Genomic DNA, 25,489 nt, shown 5'->3' on the forward strand with positions numbered 1-25,489 from the left:
ACCGGGTCAAACCGCTGACTTTGTGCCGTCCAAAAAATGCTGGCGGTCCGCCAGGTCATTGTTAGCTATTTTCCTCTTCCTTTAAACAAATAACAGGCTAACTATTGAAACAGCTAAAGACTTTCAGGATAAAAAGTAACAGTCAACAGGAGATTTTCTTTTGGGAATTTCATATATCACAAACCTTCAAACAGCATAAAATAAATACTCAACAATTTTTTTTTTAGATCATCTGATCACATTTTCTCTTACTGTTCTTGCCATTACAAACTAACATTGAAATATAACATTACAATTAAGTTAATTAAGTTCAATTATCCTAAAATTTATATTTTTACAAATAATCCATATTTGTTTTGGTTGAAATGTAAAAATATTAATTTTAGAATAATTGAACTTAATTAACTTAATTGTTTTGGACAAAATTAAGACTGTTAAACTTATTGAACTAAACGGCATTGTATTAACCTCATGTAATTAACTTAAGTTAATTGAAATAAATAATGTTACATAAATACAATGTAACCTAGTTCTCCCCTCAACAAAGAATAAAAAGACAAGACCCTCCCCTCAACAAGAATAAAAAGTCATGACCCTCCCCTATTTTTCTCCAGTGGTCCATTCCATAAGTGCCGAACGGTCCCTAACTGTTTCCTATCATGGAGCTAAAATGGAAACTTCTTTTGGGTGAGTAGCCTATATTGTTTTACTCTGTTCACATCTGGAGTGTATTTCTGACACACTTTAGTTGGATTAGTAGTCAGACAGCAGCTGGGAACATGTGTCAAAGACCATTAGTACAGAACTGTGCCTGTCTGTGTTAAACAAGACTTCTTCTTTAAGATCGATGATTTACGTTGTTAGAAACTTGAAACCAGAGAGACTTTAAGGATATTATTCACAACCCAGTGTCAGTTTCTTTCTAATACACCAACACACCCAGAAACCGCCCCAGTGTAAGAAAGACTGAGCATGTGGAAATGATTGTGAATTTTTTTTTTTTTTTTGACCACTCACATGAGTACAGCACCTGATTTGATTTTTGATTTGATTTATTTTATTTTCACAACAAAAGCATAAAAAACAGTGTTATACGTTTACAAAAATGTAAATACCCATATACATGCTCAGGTCTGGAGGAGCTGTCTGTATATTAAATACAAGTTATTCTCTGTCTGCAGCTTTTGTGACATGCTGCATCAATTATTTCAGAAAATATTTTGTCACCAGAAGCCAAATTAGCTACAAAAATGACCGTTTTTATTTACAGCCATGAGGCTCAATGTTTTACAATTTTCTCTGTCTCATACAGGTATATAACAGAAAACAAAATATAGCTTCGTTAAAGTGGCACTCAAAATTACAATTTCATATTCGCAATAAATCATTACAGGTTGTCTTTAACATCTGAACTAAAGTACATGCAGATTAACACCGAAGTTTAACAAACTTTAAAAATGCAGCAAATATTTGGAAAAGGCTAAAATGTGCAATATCTTATCACTGAACATTCAGGCTACAGTTTGGTAGATATCTCCGCTATATCTCCGTCTTTAGGACATTTACCAACACGCTCCCTTCAACTACAAGCAAAAGCGATTAAAATACATTTAACTTCTCATATACAAATGAATTTGTTTAAGAAATCAAAACCAATATGAATCGCTGAGAGATATGGGCTGGGTTTCCCGAAACCTTCTTAACGCTACGTCGTTCTGAAGTTACACCTTAAGCTGTACCTTATCGTTAATACGTGTTTCCCGAAACGCTCTTAGTTAAGTATACCTTCTGTAAGTCATACGTTCGGAAGGTTGGTCTGGACCACTCTTAGCTTTACCTTATCACTGTTGCAGGTCTATATGAATATAATTCTGAAGTTTTAATACACACAGACAGTGTTCAGTATAGGCTAATTCAAGTTTTTTCATGCAAAGAATAAAATTGTCAATCACACTGATTGTTGTTAGAATTTTAATTATATTATTATCATATATTATATTATTAATTTAATAAAAGAGCGCTTTTAAAGGCCAGTGAAAGGCTACTGTCAGTTAAAGGAGAAGTTCACTTTAAAAAAAACTTTTGCTGATAATTTACTCACCCCCATGTCATCCAAGATGTCCATGTCTTTCTTTCTTCAGTCGAAAAGAAATTAAGGTTTTTGATGAAAACATTCCAGGATTTTTTCACATATTATGGATTCCATTGGGACCCAAACGGTTCAAGGTCCAAATGACAGTTTCATTGCCGCTTCAAAGGGCTTTAAACGATACCAGACGATGAATAAGGGTCTTATCTAGCGAAACGATCGGTCATTTCAAAAATAAAATAAAAAGTTGACGTTTTATAAGCACAAATGTTCGGCTTGCTCTGTTCTGTGATGCGCGTTCGTGACGTCACGTAATACGCAATTACGTTGAAAAGGTCACGCTTGAAAAATTGAAGAAAATGTTCTTTTTGGCTTTTTAATATTAAAACACTCAGGATGCGCACACGAAATGGGCATTTTAAACGATAAACTGACACAAATACATTTGAAAATGTTTATATGGTCCTCCTTCCGCACATTTGTAAACACATCAAACTTGACCTTTTCAACGTAATTGCGTATTACGTGACGTCACGAACGCGCATCACAGAACAGAGCAAGGCGAACATTTGTGCTTATAAAACGTCAACTTTTTATTTTATTTTTGAAATGACCGATCGTTTCGCTAGATAAGACCCTTATTCATCGTCTGGTATCGTTTAAAGCCCTTTGAAGCGGCAATGAAACTGTCATTTGGACCTTGAACCGTTTGGGTCCCAATGGAATCCATAATATGTGGAAAAATCCTGGAATGTTTTCATCAAAAACCTTAATTTCTTTTCGACTGAAGAAAGAAAGACATGGACATCTTGGATGACATGGGGGTGAGTAAATTATCAGCAAAAGTTTTTTCAAAAGTGAACTTCTCCTTTAAGTCCTATTCGGACGCTAATATTGTTTCTCAATGGCTCGTCCGGTATTTTAAACATTTACAGGGGTAAGTTGGTGATTTTAGTGCCGTCCGAATCCATAATATCAGTGTTTTTTCTCACCCAACCCACGTAAAAATCCCTGTCCAAATTAGTACCTTCTGTTTTTTGACAAACAGGTCGTGCAGGAATTGAATTGCCGTCTGAATCCACATCTCTAAGTTTACAAGAAGAGATTCAAAATCCACTGTTTAAATCCTTTTTGATCACTGCCGAGCACCGTACGCAAGATGTACACTTTTATTACTGAAATGCTGTAAAGTATTTACAAGAACAATATTTCATCGCAGCTCCACCTCAGCGAACAAAAATAGGAAAGAGAAGAAAGCACATAAATAATTGAAATGGTTATTATGGCAGCAATATATGATACAATTTTAAAATATGTCGGCAAGGCTATTATAGGCTATTATAGTTTGGGTTATTTTTTATAATATCCCATGAGTCCTAATAAATGCAATTTCAACTATTTCTGAAGTGCTTCTTTTATAAAGAACACCGCTTTCTCACATAAACAGCCCCTGCACGAGAGAATAATTGATTCTCGAGCCGTCGATATCAACCAATTCAGCAGCATCGCCACGGACAGCACCGGGTAAGATCGCACGTAAGAAGGTATTTCTTAAGCAGCTTCCTAAGGTATAGATCGGGGAACACACTAGTAATGGTATTCCTTCAGTTAAGTTATACCTTAAGAGTCTTCGTAGCGCGCTAAGAGACAACGTTATCTGGAAACTCAGCCATGACCGTTAACTTTTAAACTGTAAGAGCGCGCGAAACCGCGAATTCCTGTGGAATAAAAAAGGGCATTTTTGTATGTTTTTCCACAATATGCTTAGTCGGATTTATAACGTTTGTATCATCAAATGCGATTTGGCTGCAAATTGCACACATTTAATGATGTTAACCATACTTAAAAATTATAGCAAAAAAACCTCACACAATTTTTTTCTTTCTCTTCCCAGGTCTCTTTCTGCCATCATGTAGTGGATGTCTCATTGGATTTAAACTTGTTCAAATGAAATGTGTTGGTAATTATGACCTCGTGGTTTGATTAAATTTATTTTTTTATATATGAACAGTTCAACTAATGAAGTTTTTAATGGTCTGTAAAAAGCGGTATGTGTCACTGTAGTTGTAGTCTTTTTAACTTTATATTGACATGTTTCCTTCCTCAATCCACTCCTCTGTCTGTCTGTTGTTCAGATGAGGATGAGTGTGCAACTTCTCCGAGTGTGTGTGGCGATCACTCCGAGTGTGTCAATACACATGGAAGTTACTCCTGCGCCTGTGTTCAAGGGTTCATAATGAGCGTCCCAACCCAGTGTACAGGTATTAGAGAGAATTGAGGAGTCCACCATATTCATTTAGTAGAAACTTTAATCCTGTTTTTTACATTTAATAATTAAAGACAGAATATTTGCAGTACATAATTTGGCAACTGCTTTCTTTCCCTCCTGTCAGGTATAAACAAGTGTGCCAATAAAACATTTTCCGGCTCTGGTGATGTGGACTTTCAGACCACAACTGATATTATGGACTTTCAGAACACAACTGAAATGGACTTTCAGCCCACAACTGAAATGGACTTTCAGAACACAACTGATGTTGCGGGCATAAGTAACTTTACTGACTTTCAGACCACAACTGATATTATGGACTTAAATAAAATTAATGACTTTCAGACCACAACTGAGATGGACTTTCAGATCACAACTGAGATGGACTTTCAGATCACAACTGAGATGTATACTAAGAGACATGAAATAGACATGCTGAGCTCAACTAAGATGGACTTTCGGAACTCAACTGGCTCTAAATCAAAATGTGAAGGTGCCTTTTATCATATTATGCTATACGTCGTCTTATGCTTTTCCACTTATTCAACTTTAGTTAGTGTGTAATGTTGCTGTTTGAGCTGAAAGATCTGCAAGGTTACAAAGCTCAAAGTCCACCCCAAAGGGAGATATTTTATTTAACAGAATCCACTTTCCAAGAACTACAACGGACTACTCGTTTGTGCGTTTTTTTTACGGGCTTTGTGAAGTCATAATGATACTCATTTAAATAATCCCGCCCACGTAAAACCCCCAAAAAGGTGCAAGGCCTGGTTGAGCTGCATTAGAGAAGACTGTGGTGTCGCTATGTCAAAGAGACACTGTTGTGTCCACCAAAACTCAAAACTCCAAAACTCCCAAACTCATTTGATCTTCCTAAGGCTGACGAGAGTGGTTAAAATTGATTTTAAACACTGTTCCTAAACATTATAACCCCAACGTTTATCTTTGTGCTGCACATTTTACGGAGAACAGCTTCCAGAAACTATAAGAGACTACAATGCAGGCTACGCACAAAAACTTCTCCTGAAACGGAGCAGTTCCCACTTTTTCGGGACAATCTGTTGTTTGTGGATCACAAATTGCAAGTATATCTTATAATTTGTAGTTGTGTTTTCTATTAACATTTCCAATTTTAAGTTTTATGTTGTTGCTACGATGTAAACAAAAGGCAAAGCTGTTCGCATGCTAGCCAACATTAGTGTTGTTGACATGGCGTTTAAGCTCTCACTTTTGTAAGACTGTTCACCACTAGGGATGTTAACCGATGACCGTTTGACCGATGGTTGACCGTATCAACGTTAACCGATCAAAGTTGTCGGTAGTCGGTTAAAAAAAAAAAAAGTGCTCTCTAAATTAGGCTATTATAGACAGTGGACTAAACGCTACTACAGTTAGCCATCACATTCCAAGATCTTTTTGTGTGAAGTGAACAAATCCCTCACACTCAATTTTTAAATAACTCGCCTGTTTGTACTTAATAAACCAATAAAAACATTTGGCGCGAGGTCACAGCGTTTGGGTTCGTGCGCTCACAAGGTTTGCGAAAAGTAAAGGCTACAGGCTAAAACACTCGAGGTTAAAGCGGCGTCTCTTCAGAGCTGTCATTTTCTTAAATGAGCCACACCAATTTTTCAAATGAGCTTCTAACGCTAGACAAACGCCTTTATTTTCAACGCGATCACCTTGTACCCAAACCATTTCGAAACTAAGGAGCCATTTGTCCTCCAATTACATACAAGCTCCTCGGCGCCACGTTTGCGGGACTCATGTTTCGCGCTGTAGGGGATTTAAAAAAAAAAGTGACGTGAGTGGAAGGGCGGCGCTGGGGCAGTGTGTGTGTGTGTGTGAGCTGGAGGCAGAGCGGCAGAGAGATGCGACGCGACAGAGTTGCGAAATTGCAGGCGCGGCTCGAAATGGCTGTTATTTCAAATAGCGTAGCATATTTTAAACTAATCGGTTAACCGGTTTCAACCGGCTAATGAGGCTCGGTGGTCGGTCAAGAAATTTTTTAGTTTTCGCCATCCCTATTCACCACACTTTAGGAATATTAACCATGGTTTTGTGATCGATTAATGTTTGTATTACCAGAGTTTTCCGATAAATATCATGATGAAATGGTGTATAACATCATATCTAAAATGCATAATAAAATTATACATTATAAATCTGTGCATGAAATCCGTTCTGGACGATCCTCTTGTTTGTTAACATTCTTAAGTCTGAATTAGGCTTGAATTGGTTTGAAATTGATGGCACCCTTAATTAATGGCACCTGAGCAGATGAAACTCGCGGTTATAGTAAGGGCCATGACATTTCCCGAACAAGCGCTGCCAATCACAACACACTGGGCCAGGTAACCAATCACAGCACATTTTGTATTTCGGAAGGAGGGGCTTCATGGAAACAGGAACTAAAGACATATTCGAGACAGACTAGGGAGAGAGGTGCTGTAATAATGTTAAATTATTGTGTTTTTTGAACAACCAAACATGAAAGAATATTCTAGTACACCCCAAAAACAAAATCAAGGCTTCATAAAAGGGCATAATAAGACCACTTTAAAATGACATTAATTCAAATATTATTAATATTCTAATAATGTTCTCTCACCCCATCTTTTCTCTCTTTCTCTCTCTCTCTCTCTCTCTCTCTCTCTCTCTCTCTCTCACAGACATCGATGAGTGTAAAGATCCAGATGTTTGCGGCACAAACGCAGTGTGCAAAAATCACCCAGGCAGCTTCATCTGCGAATGTGACCCGGGTTACAGCAACTACGGCAACAACCAGTCAAAATGCATCGGTGAGCATTACAGCCAGGGCTGGACTGGTAATCTGGCATACTGGGCAAATGCCCGGTGGGCCGACGTGCTTTTTGGGCCGATACATCTCATACTTTTTTTAATTTTTTATTTATTTTATTTTTACGGCCCATAAAACTCGTACATCGGCGGCCCATTCGTTTTGTTTTGTTTAATTGACGGCGCTGGGTTAGTGCCGGTGTAATGCATTGGTAAAAAAAAAAGTCAGCGTTAGTTTTTTTTTCCACTGACAGACCGGCCCATGAAACGCGTAGATCAGCGCCCCATTGGTTGTTTTCTTGATTGACACTGGGCTGGCCCAATCACAGCTTTAAAAACCTCCCCCTTTGGGCTTTGAGTGAACGTGCAGTGTCAAGTGTGTATCTGTCAAAATAGTCTGAGAGATGGAGAAGAAACGCAAGGAATGTGCAGATAAATAGCGTGTAATAGAAATAGCAGACGCTGTAAAATGTGTCAAAATATAGACGTTTTCTGCAGCAGCAGGACCTTCATCAGCTCCCGTGGCTGATGAGGAGGATAGTGAGGAGGATCAGGAGAGAGATGAGAAAGTGTAGAGTCCGCGCGCGGTAAGCAGAACTACTTTCAAAACACTTTGGCTATGAGTGTAGGAAACCATTACCCAGTTACGCATTATTTCCACATCTGCATAGTTGACGATTACTTAAATTTACTAGAAGTTTAATGAGACGCGTTTTTATCCATGTTTTCCGCCAAAATAAAAGCTTGATACAGTTTCCGTCAAAATAAAAGATCATGTGCTTATCTCTTTCAAGTTTAGAAATTAGTACAAAACTAATTATGAAAGTTTTCTTTATTTTTCAGTGCATTTGTTTTACAATATATGGCTATTAGGCTACTGTCATGAGATTAATATTATAACTAGGCTATTATTATGTAGTAGTGTAATATAGACAGACACTGTTACTAAAAGAGGTTTGATTTTTTTCTTTGTTATATTTGCACACTGAATATGGGTTGGAGCTTTTAATTTTGAACCCTCAAACTGCACCAGATTGATGAATTTAACATTAAAATGCACAACATTTTCTTAGGGGGAGCATGCCCCCAAACCCCCCTAGAAAGACTTAGGTCCACCCACCACAGTTTTACCAAAATTCCTGTGAAAAACACTGGTATTGCTATGCCAATGCAATAAATTACAATTTTGTACTTTTTTCATCTGTTAACTCTCACTCGTTTATACTCACTCATTACATGGCATTAGTGGTTTTAATGAATAGGAGTTGAACAAAAACATATTCAAGGGCATGCAAAGATGGGTGGTGTTTATGATGATCATATATAGTGGGCCAGTCTGGGCCAAAATGCCAGGGCCGATTTTCTGTCCCAGTCCAGCCCTGATTACAGCAGGGAGATTGCTCTGTTCATTATGCAGCAGCTAACGAGAATCTTGTAGAAGTTAATCAGTGCACTGTAGTCTTCTTAGTTAATTTGATCTTTCCTGTTGTTGTGCACAGAAATGGACTGTGATCAGTTTAAACCTCAGCCTGATGCAGAACACACACCGGAGAAGGTAGAATGTGTACTTCTGCTTATTATGATTGTTATAATTATATTATTATTATGTCATGTTAAGATAAAACATTCTTAAAATAGCATTTAATGTTCATATATTATTCATATTTGATGTGTTCTCATTTCTTTGTGTTATCGAAGTTATCGTATCTAACTTCGATATGATACCTTGAAAAAATAACGATATTCAACCATTTTCGATACCACAGGGAAAAAACTGCCATATAGGTTTTTTATTTTTTTATTATTGTCTCATAATTGTTTGAAATATTGATTACACACAGCACAGGTAGGCTTTATTTTAAACTTTTTATAAAATTCTCAAAGAAAGACAAGTAAACAGTCAGTAATAAAATAAGAACAAATATACAAATTGCAAACAATAGCACAAATAAATACAATAGAATAAAGAGACAAATTAAAAAAAAAAGTTTAGTTCCCTTTCAAGGGGGCTTGCGATGCGTCAATGATGCTTTGGGAATGCCTCCGCGTGATTACGTCTGAAGCACGTATGTCAACTAGTCCAATAGGAAGAATAAGTGTCACGGGCAGGTGACGTCATGACCAGGAAAGGATAAAAGCACATCCGGTGCAACCGGCGCTAGCTTTTGTGCCTCAGCAACCGCTCTATGTCAAAATTGTCGGTATATTTATTGTTGGTTTGTCACGTATCTATTGAAAGCCAAGGCGAAACAGCTATTCAAGGCGTGTGTTCCTCCCTGCCCTCGTTTCCTTACGGGTGGGGATACACACGATCTTTGTGTCGTTTTTTTGGTAGTGGAGCATGCTATGTCGGCCTTCGAGGGGGCTGACTGTCAGCATTGTGAGCGTCTCCCGCTCCGCATGCTCCGCTCCCACCTGTCCCTATTTGATGAGAGTGGTCAGGTTTGCGAACCTCGGGGTACAGCTGCTGCTGCTGAGGCAGCACGGAGAATGCAGACCTGGGGCTCGCAAATGGATCTCTCGGCGGGGTTGGAGACGGGCTCTGCCTTATCTCCTCCCTTACCCGAGGGATCCAGTGCTCTCTTGTCGGTGTCGGAAGCCCGACCTGCGGCTTCTTCCGTCCGGGAAGAGAGCCCCATGCTTCAGTGCTCTTGCTCCGAGGATGTAGAGATGTACTGAGCGTGGCTGGTAGTGACACAAACACAAACACGAGAGAAGAAGATTTGCCATCTTCTTCTCCTGCATACACAGCAAAATCCCCAGTGTTAAATTAACACTCTCAGTGTTTATATGAGTCCACACTCAGACCCCTGGTTTCACAGACAGGGCTTAAGACTAGTCATAGACTAAAATGTAAGTCTGAGCTGTTTCCACTGAAATAAACTTGCACTGACTGATCTTAAAAATATATCAGTGCCTTTTTAGTTTTAAGATGCACATCGGTAATGTTTTTTTCTAAGCATGTTTATAAAAATTACTTAAATGTCCTAATTGATCTATGGTCTAATCCTGGCTTAGTCTAAGCCCTGTCTGTGAAACCGGGCCAGAGTGTTATAAGTAACACTGAAGCAGTGTTAAAGTTAATGAGATAATTAAGTGATTAATTGAGTGATGACTGAGCATTATTGAAGACACCTGATGTTAGCAAGCAGAATCACTAAAGGAGAAAAAACGTAATTGGTATGTTACCATTATGGTGATCAGTGTTTTCTTTAGTTGGACTGTTGACACTTAAATCATTAACTTTAGATTTTGCTTGGCTGCTGTACTTCAGTTATAACAGCCAGAAGAACAAAGCGAAAAGGTGATCTGATGGTGTTGGTTGTGTTTTAACATAATCATTATTTCACAATCATTTAACCTCAATCACTGAACTCATATAGAGCCTAATTTCATTATAGCAGCACTGTCCTTGAAAAGCATCATATTTTTAACTTTTACAGTGTAATCCAAATAATTTCCTTAAAGTTGTTCACATACATTTTTTTTTTTAAGACACAGACATCAAGAATCAGCCTGTGAATCTCAACAATGGTGACAATAATAAAGCATGTTGCAGTGCATTCTGGGTACCACCAATCAAAACTCATTCATGGCTCCCATCATGCATTGCTGCATGAATAAATAATGAGCTTATGTTCAGAGTTGATCTGTTTGTCACCATTGTTGAGATTCATACGCTAATTCTTGATGTCTGTGTGTGCCTGAAAAGAAAATTTTTTAAGAATTTTTTTTTTTTAGTAATTGATTTGATCATTTGGATTTCATTGAAAAGGCTAAAAATGGCATGCTCGACAAGGACAGTGCTGCTATAATCCATTAGGTAATAGTGATGGGAAGTTCGGATCATTTTACTGACTCTCTCGTTCGATCTCGTTCATCAAAATGAACGAATCCTTATTTGAGTCATTTCGTTCATTTAAGTGTCTTTAAATGTTATACTTTTAACAGCCAAATTCCCCGAAAACATCCACCTACGCAATCTCGATCATATTTTGAATGAAGAAATCATTATAATGCAGCCAAAGATAATTTACAGGGAACATAAATATCTAATTTACCTTCCGAGTCTTTGGTTCATTTGTCATGTGACGCACGCAAAGAACGGATCGTTCGCGAACGACACATCACTATTAGGTAAACTTAACTCAGAAATTATACACAGCAAAAACTCCAGTGTTAAATTAACACTCCTGGGAGTGTATATGAGTCCACACTCAAGAGTGTTTAAGTTAATGAGATAATTAAGTGATTAATTTAGTGATGATTGAACATTATTGAAGACACCTGATGTTAACAAGCAGAATCACTGAAGGAGAAAATCACAAATTGTAAGTTACCATTAAGGTGATGGGTGTTTGCTTTAGTTGGACTCTTGAGCCTTATATGTTTACTTTATATTTTGCTTGTCTGCTGTTATTGATTTATAACAGTCAGATGAACAAAGAAAAAAGTGATCTGATAGTGTTGGTTATATTTTGGCATAATCATGTTGTGATCTGAAAAACTAATTAAACTAACTCTAAACTTATTGAGATAGTTTGGTTTAACTAGTTAATTACAACAGCTCTGTGATTCTACAGCATATGATTTTCAGTATTTTTCATATAATCAAAAATATTTAATATACATTGTTCTGATCAAAAGACTTTCAAATGAATTTATTTAGAAACACAGACATCAATAATCAGCCTGTGAATCTCAACAATGGTGACAATAATAAAGCATGTTGCAGTGGCTGCCACCAATCACAACTCATTAATGGCTCCCATCATGCATTGCGGTATGAATAAATTATGATCTGAATTGTCTATATAATTTACTTTTCCCTAATTGAATATTCTGCTTGTCACCATTGTTGAGATGCATAGACTGAATCTTGACGTCTGTGTGTGCTTAAAAGAAAGAATTTTTTTTTTCAAAACAACTTTTAAGAAATCCTTTGTATTATATCTAAAATTCTGGATATTTATGCAGAATCACAGTTATGCTGTAACCAACAACATAAATTTAAGTCAGAAAGAAGGATCTTAATGAGTTCAGTGATCAAGTTAAAATGATGATTGTCATAATATAACCAACACCATCAGATCACTTTTTTCTTTGTTCATCTGCTGTTATAACTCAGATACAGCAGACAAGCAAAATCTAAAGTAAACATATAAGGGTCAAGAGCCCAACTAAAGCAAACACTATTCTCCATAACGGTGGCTTACAATTTGTGATTTTCTCCTTCAGTGATTCTGCTTGTTAACATCAGGTGTCTTCAATAATGGTCAGTCATCACTCAATTAATCACTTAATTATCTCATTAACTTCAACACTCTTGAGTGTTAATTTAACACTCATATTTTAACACTTTACAATCTTGAGTGTGGACTCATATACACTCCCAGAGTTTTTGCTGTGTACCCTTAGTAGATTTTCTAATTGAGTGGAAGAATCTGACGAATATATCTTCTTGGGTCCTGCAGATAATAGAGAAGGGTTACAGAATCCAGTTTGGTTCTCATCCACCTCATTACAATGGGGTACTACCCACGTTAGTTCATCCCGAGCAGGCTCTGGTGATGGAGCAAGAAGTAGAGTCTCTATTAGCGAAAGGAGCTATTGAGCAGGTGTACTCGCCCGACAGAGAATCAGGGTTTTAAGAGCAGCGCGTAATACACTAAAATAACAGCGATTTGAATCTATCGAGTACTCCTGCCCTGAGAGCAGCGCGTAATACACTAAAATAACAGCGATTTGAATCTATTGAGTACTCCTGCCCTGAGAGCAGCTCGTAATACACTAAAATAACAGCGATTTGAATCTATTGAGTACTCCTGCCCTAAGAGCAGCTCGTAATACACTAAAATAACAGCGATTTGAATCTATTGAGTACTCCTGCCCTGAGAGCAGCGCTAAGGCGGGAGATGTATCATTTTATCCATTGAAATATTGCGGAGATTTGAACAAGTTCTGTTCACGCATATCAATTTAACAGACAGCGAGGTAGCATTGGAAAAGTATGTTTTACACCAGTTACCCCATAATCAGATTTGTTGTGGTCGACTGATGAAACAGTCAAATCAAAATGCGTATAATACGATGTTTAGACGATGATTTTTAGTTCGGTGCATTTTAATGTTCGCTAATTATCTCAGTAAACGTTAGAGGATGTTGAATTTTAACAAAATATAATAGTAAATTCACTTACCTTGCAATAAATGCATTCTCCCCTATTTTTTTACAGTCTATGGTTCTCCCACGAACAGCTGTCTTTTTTCCCGATTATTCCTCAGTCCCTCCGCACCTCAAGTTCAAACATCTTAACCCCGCCCTTGCTTCAGTTTCATTGGTTGAAGCTGTAAACCAATCATTTTCCTTTCTGCCCTCAAAACATGTTTGAGTAAGTAAAACTCCCATCTGCTCACATTCGTGAGGTTTTATAGCCTGGACCTGGTTGCTGCCCCAGGTTCTCAGGTGCTTAATACTTAGTTTGCCGACAGTTTTACTACAGGCAATTGTAAGTCTGGCGTGTTGGGTATTCTCGTTCCCAAAGCGTCGTTGCCGCATCGCGAGTTCCCTCGAAAGGGAACGTCTCAGGTTACGACTGTAACTCTAGTTCCCTGAGAAGGGAACGAGACGATGCGTCACCCTGCCATACTTCCTGCATCCCTGTGATCGACTTTGCTTCGGCTCTAGAAGCTGTCTAAAACCGGATGTGCTTTTATCCTTTCCTGGTCATGACGTCACCCGCCCTTGACGCTCATTCTTCCTATTGGACTAGTTGACATACGTACTTATGACGTAATCACGCGGAGACGTTTTTGATATTTGCCGAAAGTTAAGGTCTTGGAAAATTACAAGTAAACTTTCAACGAATGTACATTGTGAGTAAATATAAGATTACAACTAACATTAAAGATGCCCATAGAATTAGATTTCTGTGTCTTCTTTCAGTTGAAGCATTTGATGTCACTGATGAAGAGCAGCTGTGAGTCTCTAAATAACACACAGGGAGAACATTTCACCGGGGAGGAGTTACTGGAGGTTAAAAACACACTGCATGATATATTCTCATAGTAGTTTGTGGACATGCACTTGCACAGTGGCTGAATGAAATTAATTTCACAGAACTTTTTCAATTCCACCGATGATCTGCTGTCGGATGGGAACATCGCTGACGGCGAGACGCTGAGTCAGTTTCTGTTCACGGTGGAGAACAGCATGCGTCTGATCGGACCTCAGCTTAAAGAGCCTGTGACCAGGACGGAGACACACAACACCTGTGAGACGCAAATATTTACCGTTTACACATTATCTCATTGTGTTGATGAATGGAAATACTGTGTTTCAAATGTGCATAAAATGAAACCGATATTGAGTACTGGAAGTACTGAAAGCAGTTGTTCTGTATGATCATGTGAATCACAGTCGCTGAGGTTGCAGTCACACGGAATCAGACTCCGCCCAGTGGGCGTGTCACTCTGAGCACAGACTCCGCCTTCTTCAACACCAGCTGGGAAACAGTTATAGGGAAATCATATCCTGGTACAAATACACATATGCATGTACTTATGAAAGCATCAGTGCATTCAAGACCCGATGTAAATGTTGTTGTCTTTTAGGTTTTGCATTTGTGGCGCTGGTCAGTTTTAAAGATATGAACTCATCCAGCGATCAGTTTCACACGATGAGCAGAGAGAGATCAGACGATAGAGAGAGAAACATCACTTATCAGCTCAACTCGAAGGTGGTGACGGTCGTCGTCAGTAATCCAGAAACCAAACAGCTGTCTGAGCCGGTGACGATCATCTTTACACACGAGCAGGTGAAGAAGATAAACAGTTTAATAGATACAGATGAAAAACCAAATAAATGTGCATTCCCTGTTTGAAAATCCGGTTTAAGCTGGATTCTAGCTGGTTCACCATATTATGTTCCAAAAACCAGCTTGACCACATTAAGCTGGTATGACCAGCAAGTAGCTGGTTTGTTTCTGGCCCAAGATGCTCCATCAGACTTATTTTAGTATAAATGATTTATAATTATTATGGGTGTGATGAAACACTTAGTTTGAGGATACACAATATTGGGTTCACAATAAAAAGACAAGATGATATTTTAACTTAACTTTATAATTAGTTTTATGAAATCTTCAATAATGAAATATATGACTGAAAAAATAGTATTTTATTTGACAGAAAGACACAAAATATAAAATAATGCAGTAGCATTTTGAAACTTATCTAAGGATGTTTAAAAAATGTTTGGTAATCGAGTTATTTTGATGAATAATCGAGTAATCTGATGTGTTTTGTGGAAATAAAACTAGACCTATGTGAACAATCTGTTCATTGACTACGAGAAAGAATTTGAAAGAATATGGAGTACCCATAAAGATCACGGATATCATCCAGAACTCATACGAAGGACTGTCCTGCAGAGTGATCCACGGCACCCAAGCCACGGACAACTTCCGAGTGCGGACTGGCGTAAGACAGGGGTGCCAGCTTTCTCCTTTCCTGTTTCTGCTTACCATAGACTGGGTCATAAGGACATCAACTGCACAGAGAAGGCACGGTATTCAGTGGACCCTATGGAAACAGCGACTTTGCCGATGACCTGGCACTTCTCTCGCACACCCAGCAACAGATGCAGGTGAAGACCAACACTGTGGCAGAGAACTCCTTAGGCATTGGGCTGAACATCCACAAAGGGAAGACCAAGGTCCTCAAGGTCAACGCAGCCGACACAGCACCCATCAAGCTGGAAGACGAAGCGGTGGAGGAGGTAGAAAGTTTCACCTACCTCGGCAGCATCTTTGACAAGCAGGGAGGTACCGATGCAGACATACGAGTGTGTATCGGCAAGGCAAGAACAGCTTTCCAGCAGCCGAAGAAGGGATGGAACTCCAGTGCCCTAACCATCCACTCCAAGATCAAACTCTTCAATACCATCATGAAGCCAATACTCCTATATTGAGCAGAAACATGGAGAACAACAGCCTCAACCATGAAGAGAATCCAGACGTTCATCAACACCTGCCTCAGGCAAATACTACGAATCAGATGGCCAGTTACCATCAGTAACAGGGAACTGTGGGAGAGAACCAGTCAGCAGCTTTTCTCTGCTTTTCAACTTGACAAGAAATATGGTTGTGTTTTAATATTACGAGATCTCGTGGCACTTTTCAGGCAGGTGTTCACTAATTCCTCATTTCCTAAACTCTTCTTCTCCCTTCTTCAGGAGAGGGCGGAGTCTGAGGGTGTGGCTTATTCCTGTGTGTTCTGGAATGAGAAAGTGGGGGCGTGGTCTGGGAAGGGCTGTGAGAAGATGTGGTCTAATGACACTCATACAATGTGTTCCTACTCTCATCTCAGTAGTTTCGCTCTGCTCATGGCCCTCTACCCTGTCCAGGTACATGTATGACATATTTCAGTTTTGAGACTAAATTTTGATGATATTAACACGTCCGTTTGCTCTTCCTTTCCTCCAGGACACGTTTGAGCTGGTGTTGATCACGCGTGTGGGTTTAGTTCTGTCTCTGCTCTGTTTATTTCTCTGTATCCTGACGTTCCGGTTCTGCCGCTCCATCCAAGGGACCCGAAACAGCATTCATCTTCATCTGAGCGTGTGCCTCTTCATCGCAGACCTCGTCTTCCTCTGCGGGATCTCCAGCACTCACAATCAGGTGTGTTCGAATGAGAAAACAAGTGTTGGTCGTGAATTAATTATTTGAAAATAATAAATATTACCCTGTCTGTTGCTCAAATAGGCCTCATGTCAGAACTTTTCTTTCCTTTTAAAATGCTTATAACCGGATGTCCCTTTTCTCCATATTCCATATTACTTTACAACTGTAATTCACTGCAGTGCAGTGGCAGGACACTAGGAACATTTGTTTGGACTCAGTTTAGATGACCTAATATTAGGTACCTTCTTGTGGAGGGTCTGGACATACCACAACATGGTGTACCAGGCCTCCCACTATGCCCTCAGAGGGTGCTTCTGCCTGCTTTGCCACCATTGGTGACCCGAGGAGCAGAGACACCAAACGGTAGACCCACCCTTGCTCATGGACAATCTCTTTCTAGGGCTTGTTCGATGTTTCCTTGCCAGTTCTTTGTTTCAGGGTCCTGAACAGGTAGACTCTATTTAAGTGATCTCTCTGTCAAACGTTGTGGCAGTATGGCAGCTTCTGCCCAGTGTTTCTCAGAGGGTTCTGAATATTTTGGAAAAAGGTTACACAATTCAGTTTGCCTCTCGTTCGCCTCATTTCAATGGGGTGTTAACAGCAGTGAATCAAGATCAATCAAGGTTCCTAAATCAAAAACTGCATCCTCTCTTGGCGAAAGGCTCCACAGAAGTTGTACATCTTCATGTGAGAGAGGCAGGTTTCTTAGCTGGTACTTTATTGTGCCCAAAAAAGACTGGGGGCTGCATCTAGTTTTGGATCCACATGACCTTAATTGTACTCTGAGGACATACAGATTCAAGATGCTAACGCTCAAACTCAAATTGTCTCAAATTCAATCCAAGGATTGGTTTGTGACAATAGACCTAAAGAACACTTATTTCCAGATGAGATTTGGCCAGAACACAATACATTTCTCATGTTTATTTTCTGGGGTGAAGCTTCCCAGTATCGAGTGCTTCCTTTCAGCCTAGCCTTGCCTAGTGCACTGATCCTGTTCTGGCTCTTCTGGAACTCCAGGGAATTCGTGTGCTCAATTATATAGATGTATGGTTGATTTTATCCCAGTTGAAGTAGCTAGCAGCATGACATTGAGATGTTGTGCGTGCTCATATGAAGTGTTTGGGGCTCAGGTTGAACCTAAAGAAGTTTTTTCCAATCGCCCTCTCAGAGAACCCTTTTTCTATGAGTTGTTTGGGACTCTACAATGATGGAGTCATGTTTGTCTCCTGCACGTGTAGACTCTATCTTAACAATGAAGGCAAATACCTGTATTTACATCCTGTTTTCGGTCGAAGTCCATAGTAATCGATTGTCGAGTTCACGCGCATGATCATAGGTATTAAACCAATGCGCGTGAACTCGACAATCGACTACTATGGACTTCGACCGAAAACAGGATGTAAATACAGGTATTTGCGCTGGCTGAATAAACATAATTTTTATCCATATCTTTCACATCTACTGCAGTCAGATTGACTCGCGTTCACTCCGAAGGAATCACTCACATGACCTGTGCACTTGTAATGACACATCAAGGATGTTAAGAGGCTAAAAGCAGGTTTAAAACTTGCCCCATTGAAGTCAACAGGGTGCAAATTTTAAAAAGAGGATAACACGGTGTAGGCAACACCGATTTTTGTCGTTGTTCTCTGTATTGACAGCACTCCACATTTACAAAAAAATTAGCTCAATGTTAAAATTGACCGGAGTTCTCCTTTAAGACTTAAGAAAGAACGTTTCTGTAATACGGCCCCAGAATCTCAGGTTCTTCAGGGATGATCCATGTCGTAACAGCCTAGCATGGTGGTGTGGGTATTATCATTCCCATAGTGTCAACACCATGGCACAGTGTCAAAGTTCCCATCTGAAAGGGAACATCTCAGGTCACATACAGTATGTAAAGTACTAACGCAATTTCTACAGAACCCCTATCCTCCTCCCCCCCTTGCCCTTAACTAATTTGGCCCCTGCCCATGCGGAGGTCTTCGCACGCCACTTCAGACACTGGTGTTAGTTAATGGCTAATAACACTGGCTTATTTAACACAAAATGTAAAATGTTATAGTAATCAAACAGGAGCTGATCTGACATGTCTGTTTCTCTCTCAGGTTGGGTGTGCGATTGTGGCGGGGATGCTTCATTTCTTCTTCTTGTCTGCGTTCTGCTGGATGCTGCTGGAGGGGGTTCAGCTCTACCGGATGGTTGTGCTGGTGTTTCACACCACAGTAAAACATCTCTACATGTGTGCGGTGGGATACGGAGTCCCTCTCGTCATTGTCATTATCTCTGCCATCGCCTTCCCAAAGGGTTACGGCACCCAAAGACAGTGAGTTTCTGCAACCGGTGCTGTTCAGCTGTATACTTATGTCTGAATGCACACTGAAAAAAATGTGGAGTGACATTTACTTAAAAAAAGCTAGGCAACTTTTTCCACACAGAAAGTGCTTGTAATCTTTACTCGGGCTATTTCAATTAGTAATTAATTGTAAAAGTAATTAAATTGAACAAATTATAATTGAGTAATAATTAATAAAATTAATTCCTTAAAAGTTAACCATTTAAAATGAGTAAAATTTACAAAATATCTTTTATTGCCAACATTGAAGACACCTGGTGTTAACAAGCAGAATCACTGAAGGAGAAAACCATAATTAAAGTCACCATTGTGGAGATCAGTGTGTGTTTTAGTTGGGCTCTTGACCCTTAAATTATTAACTTTAAGTTTTGTTTGGCTGCTGTACATGAGTTATAACAGCCAGATGAACAAAGAGAAAAGGTGATCTGATGGTGTTGGTTATGTTTTAACATAATCATTATTTCACAATCATTAGACCTGAATCACTGAACTCATATAGAGTCCAATTTAGTTAGATTAACTATATTAATTATAGCAGCACTGTCCTTCTACGGCAGAATATTTGTAACTTTTACAATGTAAACAAAACTAATTTCCAAAAAGTTTCTCTCATACAAAAAAGAGACACACAGACATCAATAATCAGCCTGTGAATCTCAACAATGGTGACATTTATAAAGCATGTTGCAGTGCATTCTGGGTGCCACCAATCAAAACTCATTCATGGCTCCCATCATGCATTGCTGCATGAATAAATAATGAGCTTATGATCAGAGGTGATCTGTTTGTCACCATTGCTGAGATTCATATGCAAAATCTTGATGTGTGTGTGTGTGCCTAAAAAAAAAAAGTGTATGTATATATATATATATAATTTTTTTTTTTTTATTGATTTGATCATTTGGATTGCATTGAACAGGCTAAAAATATTATGCTGCTATAATTAATAAAGTTAACCTAACTCAAAAATTGGACTCTATATGAGTTCAGTGATTCAGGTCTAATGATTGTGAAATAATGATTATGTTAAAACACAACCAACACCATCAGATCACCTTTTCTATTTGTTCATCTGGCTGTTATAACTCATGTACAGCAGCCAAACGAAACTTAAAGTTAATAATTTAAGGGTCAAGAGCCCAACTAAAACACACACTGATCTCCACAATGGTGACTTTAATTATAGTTTTCTCCTTCAGTGATTCTGCTTGTTAACATCAGGTGTCTTCAATGTTGGCAATAAAAGATATTTTGTAAATTTTACTCATTTTAAATGGTTAACTTTTAAGGAATTAATTTGATTAATTATTACTCAATTATAATTTGTTCAATTTAATTACTTTTACAATTAATTACTAATTGAAATAGCCCGAGTAAAGATTACAAGCACTTTCTGTGTGGAAAAAGTTGCCTAGCTTTTTTTAAGTAAATGTCACTCCACATTTTTTTCAGTGAAGTAAACAATTAGTATATAATTAGGATTTACTTAATATACTAAAGTTTTCATTTTTACAAAATGATTCTTAGCAAAAGATACATGATTTTTCCTGTTTTATTTACTTTGACATAAAATCATTTTTTACAGTGCACATGCATAATTATTAGATGATATTTTTGAAAGTCGATATTCTGATCTTTTTTTTTTTCCTGGCACATTTTACCTATTCCAAACTACATTAGTTTTAATACTCTTAACAAAATTCTTACTATGTTTATTAGTCCATAATAAATTGCATAAAACGTTTACAATTTTTCTTTTTAACTGAAAATTCACATGTAAACCCCCACACAGCACAGATCCTCAAGAAACATTTAACAATAAAAAGAGACTGACAGGAACAAGACGATTTAAAAAAAAAATGTTTATTGCTCATGTCTAGTTATTCAGTTATTAGACAACAATACAGTCAATTGATGTGGTTTGGAATTGGTAAAATATGTTACATGATCAGAATATTGACTAATAATTATACACATGCACTATGTAATTTAATTTAATATAGTTAAAGACCCTATGAATCAAAATGTGAATTTTGAGTTTATTTAATGAATCATAATGTGATCATATTATTCAACGCACTATTATTATGTTTGAGACATCAACCACTGGTCGATGACCATAATGTTTGTATAAACTGTAGGTAACAACTGGTAAAATGTACATTTAGGTCATAAAAACCATAATATTTTCTTCTCAGCATGTCAACAATTGTCCGTGAGCAAAATCTCCTCCCATCCGTTGTCATTGAACTTTCGCAAGGATTCCTGGGTAGTTAAAGTGTGTGGAGCCTGCTTCTATGTGGGCTTTGTGGAAGACTGCTTCAAGGGTACAAAGGGGGCGCTGCTGAGCACACTTCAGAGCGGTAAAATGCTGAATGGGACGGCCTACAGACTCGTAGACTCAGCGAGCACACGCAGTTTAAGTTCACAAGACCTAAAGTCCACATGAAGTGCGCCATTTGGGACAGGGCCTTAGTGTTTTAAAAATAGTGATTTTTGATGCCATCATAAAAGTGCCCTAAACAAAAATACAGTCAAACTTAAAAGTGCCATTCTAATTATGCTTTCAAACGAAAGTTTGCCTCGAGTAGATTAACAAAAAGAGCCTAGGTTGCATTTTGGCGAGAGTTACCCTTTAATATTTGGTATCAACAACCACCTGATCTCCAATAGTTCAGAAGAATTCTCCTTCAGCTACTTCATGGTCAACATCAACACATCAGATCATTCACGAATCTATGATTCATTTTCAAACGGAATACAAATGGGGAAGAGCGATGAATTAGTATTTTGTGTGTGTGTGTGTGTGTGTGTGTGTGTGTGTGTGTGTGTGTGTAACCATGTGACTGATTTATCATTCCAGCTGTTGGCTCTCTCTTGATCGTTATTTCATCTTGAGTTTTTTCGCGCCCGTCTGCATCATCGTCATCCTCAACTGTGTCTTCTTCATCATCACTGTGTGGAAACTGGCAAAGAAATTCTCCAGTCTCAATCCAGACCTCTCCAAACTCAAACAGATCAGGTGTGTGCGTGTGTGTGTGTGTGTGTGTGTGTGTGTGTGTGTGTTATTTCACTATCATTCATATACTATTATAGTTTTTGTGTCCGTCTTTAATTTAGTTTTATCTCAGAGGTTCTGATGAATTATATTGGGTGTGTGTTTCTCTGTAGGAGTTTTACGGCGACCGCAGTGGCTCAGTTGTGTGTTCTCGGCGGGACGTGGGTCTTTGGCTTCTTCCTCTTCCAGGAGAACGGGACTGAAGTCATGTTGTACCTCTTCACCATCCTCAACAGCCTCCAGGGGGCGCTCATCTTCATCATGCACTGCCTGCTGTCCAAACAGGTTCTTACACACACCATGACAGCAGAAAACACATGATGAATTGGCTTCAACTCACTGAAGGTTTGGTAACAGTGGTTTGTTTTGTATCTCGCAGGATTTCAGTGATTTGAAGTGACAGTTCACCCCCAAAAAAGGATGCAAACGGATCACAAAATGCAATTCATGCCATATATACCAAGGGTTCTGAAGTAGTGGTTGACCGATATATCTCCAAGGGCCGATATTTGGCATTTTTAAGTGATTGACATTGACCAATGTTTTTCTGTTTGACTGACAAGTGTCGGAAGCAGCTTTTATTTTGACATCGATGGTACTTTTATTTTGACAGCGCTAAGAACACCAGTGTCTGAGCGCAGTTTTAAGCGTAATCTTTAAATCCTTGATTTAAAACTATGCTGAGCTATTACCAAATGGCCACTACATCATATTCATGTCATATTCTCTATGCACTTTAAAATTAGCGTTACTTGCTCTTTATTTATGGAAAGTATGATATGATTCCCAGTGTGCAAATCACTTATCACATTACTGGGTGAACTGCTAGTTACAGTGTTTATTTCATCGTAAAATCCATATCGGTCGACCACTATTCTGAATGCAAGCAACTTGGTGTTGGCCAGAAACTGTAATTTATTATTTAGTCAAACATCATTTACTTTAGCTGTTGTGTCGCCCCCTTCAGGTCAGGACGGAGTATTACAATCTGTTTGGCCGAATGTGTCCACATAAGAAGAAAGCAGAATACCGTGTCAGCCAGTCCAACAGCAGTCAGGTACAGTACGCTAGTGAGTGTGTTTGAGTGTTTTAATGCTGTGTTTGTGGCTTCAGCTTCTTCATTCTTCCTTTGTCTTTCACAGAAACCTCTGCGGAGCGACGGCAGCACAGCAGAGTCACAGATGTAAAGTGCCTACAAACTCCTGAACACAAGGCACTCGAACACTTTCTGTAAAAGACTTTCACAAAGCATTCACAAAGGGTTTTTGTCGTCTGATGAATATTGCAGATGTGGGTTTATAGATAGATGTGCCATGTGCCAACGAGAAAAAAAGAGACAAAAAAGAGAAAATATATCCAATATAATATATAATATAATACAATACAATATAATATATATTCTCGAGTGCAAGCGGAGACCTTTTCTGTTACGAAAAACACAGCAAAGGCCGTGTCCGTAATGTAAGAACAGATAAAACTGATCACACCATTATTTGAACATAATATTTAGTTTGTTTTTGTCTTTCTTTTTCAAGTCGAAAGTCTTACATTTAAGATCATGATAATAAGATTAGATTTTATTTTTACAGAACATAAGATTTTTTTTATTTTTATTTTTTTATGCATGGCATGATGTACGTACATAAAACTATAGAAACAAAGACGCTAAAATGCAATCATGCAATGAGCTTCTCTACTACTTATTGTGAAACTGATTATTTTTATATTTTTATATTTTATATTTTATATATTTTTATATTAGTATTATCCATACTGAAAAATCCTTATGTTTTTATTCAACTATGTGTGGGCCTAATGAAAAATACAGGACAAATCCCGTCCCTTATTGATTTGATACGGGACGCATCATCTTACTCCTAAATACGGGACCATTCCGTATTTTAAGGGGTGGGTGCAAGAGGAAACATATGATCACTGTGGAAAAATTAGTATAGCCATTAAAGAAGGAACTCTTACCAGGCAAAATATCATTAAGCACTTTTTTTTCTGACAAGATTTAGTTTCTTGACGCTGTTATTATTTTTGCATTTTCCCTTGAAGTTGTGTACAGACCGTATTGTATTGTAGGCCTACCTCTAGGATTAAAATTACAGAGACAATTACTTGACTCATTTTTGCTTCCATTCAACAGCAAATATGACCTGAATAAAATAAAATGTCTTTATTTTAAAATGTTCTGTATACACGCATTAAATCCATCACATTTCGGTTAAAAATCATGTGATTTAAAATGTTGTAAAATTAACTATTTTGCATGTATGTAGAGAGAAACTAGGAAAGCACTACACAAGCACTTCACCATTCCACAACAGTTTTATTTTGATTATATATGCCTACATGAGCCTTGCCTATGAACTCGTAGGATTAGGACTGAGGCTAACGTTCATGTGAATAAGGCTGCATTTGTAGATCAAAGCAGATTCATAAGAATTGTTTCTGTACAAGTGAATTAGTCCCAGATATTATTATCTTTTTCATAAATTAATTTATACAGTTGTTTGTTCATACACTGTATAAAAACTACATCAACACTAACTATGAGGATTAATTGTATTGCTTTGTGGTTTAGAGAGCAGAAAGTGATTTATTTAATTAAAAAATAAAAAAGGTTTTCTGGGACAGAAAGGCAGCTTTTCCACCTTTGACCACAAGATGTCGTTAGTGTACAATGTGTTGAAAAGCTTCGAGTAATGAACCATTTTACAATAATGAAAGCCACGGTGCTTCACAAAGCTTCATTTCACCACCACTACCTTTTGCTAAGCAAAACTTCTACGTTACTGTTGCTAACTTAGACAAGCTGTGCAGAACATCCTATAAGAATGAACCATCAATACTTTCTTGCCACAGATCAGACACTCTGCAATTAAAATTTTAAATAAAGAGTAGGATTTTATTTATATAAAGACACCCACAAACGTCAATAATCAGAATATGAATCTTAACAATGGTGTAGTGTTGTTTTTGGCGGCCTGTTTTAATTTTAGTTTTAGTCTAGTCTTTGTGTCAAGCTGTCGTTTTAGGTTTTATTAGATTTAGTCACGTTCATACTCTTTTTAGTCTAGTCAAGTTTTAGTCGACGAAAACTGATGACATTTTAGTCTAGTTTTAGTCAATGAAAATTGTATTTTAGTCTCTTTTCTAATGCAATTCTATTTAACCCAGTCAATATAGAATTTCAAACAAGGTTATCTTATATTTAGTAGCCTATA

The 25,489-nt window shown here is 38.0% G+C and overlaps 1 protein-coding gene across 3 annotated transcripts; it reads left to right on the forward strand.

Annotated features, from left to right (window-relative positions):
- Positions 1–589: 589 nt before the first annotated feature.
- On the forward strand, positions 590–24,718 carry LOC309495400 (adhesion G protein-coupled receptor E5-like). Of its 3 annotated transcripts, XM_082165150.1 has the most exons (17): positions 590–687; positions 3,984–4,049; positions 4,225–4,350; positions 4,483–4,851; positions 7,031–7,159; positions 8,657–8,712; positions 14,103–14,192; positions 14,277–14,430; positions 14,577–14,693; positions 14,771–14,973; positions 16,392–16,562; positions 16,642–16,836; positions 18,951–19,168; positions 22,062–22,220; positions 22,370–22,541; positions 23,224–23,313; positions 23,399–24,718. In XM_082165150.1, the coding sequence occupies exons 1-17, from the start codon at positions 660–662 to the stop codon at positions 23,441–23,443; spliced, it is 2,388 nt and encodes a 795-aa protein (XP_082021276.1). In that variant the 5' UTR covers positions 590–659; the 3' UTR covers positions 23,444–24,718. The 3 variants fall into 3 exon arrangements, with proteins under 3 accessions (XP_082021276.1, XP_082021277.1, XP_082021278.1); XM_082165151.1 differs by lacking the exon at positions 4,483–4,851 and having other exon boundaries at positions 599–687; positions 23,399–24,715; XM_082165152.1 differs by lacking the exons at positions 590–687; positions 3,984–4,049; positions 4,225–4,350 and having other exon boundaries at positions 4,417–4,526; positions 4,716–4,737; positions 4,807–4,851; positions 23,399–24,714.
- The last annotated feature ends 771 nt before the right edge of the window (positions 24,719–25,489 follow it).

The sequence above is a fragment of the Leuciscus leuciscus genome (genome assembly GCF_965113295.1).
Source record: "Leuciscus leuciscus genome assembly, chromosome: 3".
Lineage (NCBI taxonomy): Eukaryota > Metazoa > Chordata > Actinopteri > Cypriniformes > Leuciscidae > Leuciscus > Leuciscus leuciscus.

Bases quoted from the DNA above. Each gene is read 5' to 3' on its own strand.
- LOC309495400 (XM_082165150.1), top strand. From the start codon at position 660: ATGGAGCTAAAATGGAAACTTCTTTTGG. The intron at 7,160-8,656 runs GTGAGCATTACA...TGTTGTGCACAG, and splicing joins CAACCAGTCAAAATGCATCG to AAATGGACTGTGATCAGTTT. The intron at 14,974-16,391 runs GTGAAGAAGATA...TCCCTTCTTCAG, and splicing joins TCATCTTTACACACGAGCAG to GAGAGGGCGGAGTCTGAGGG.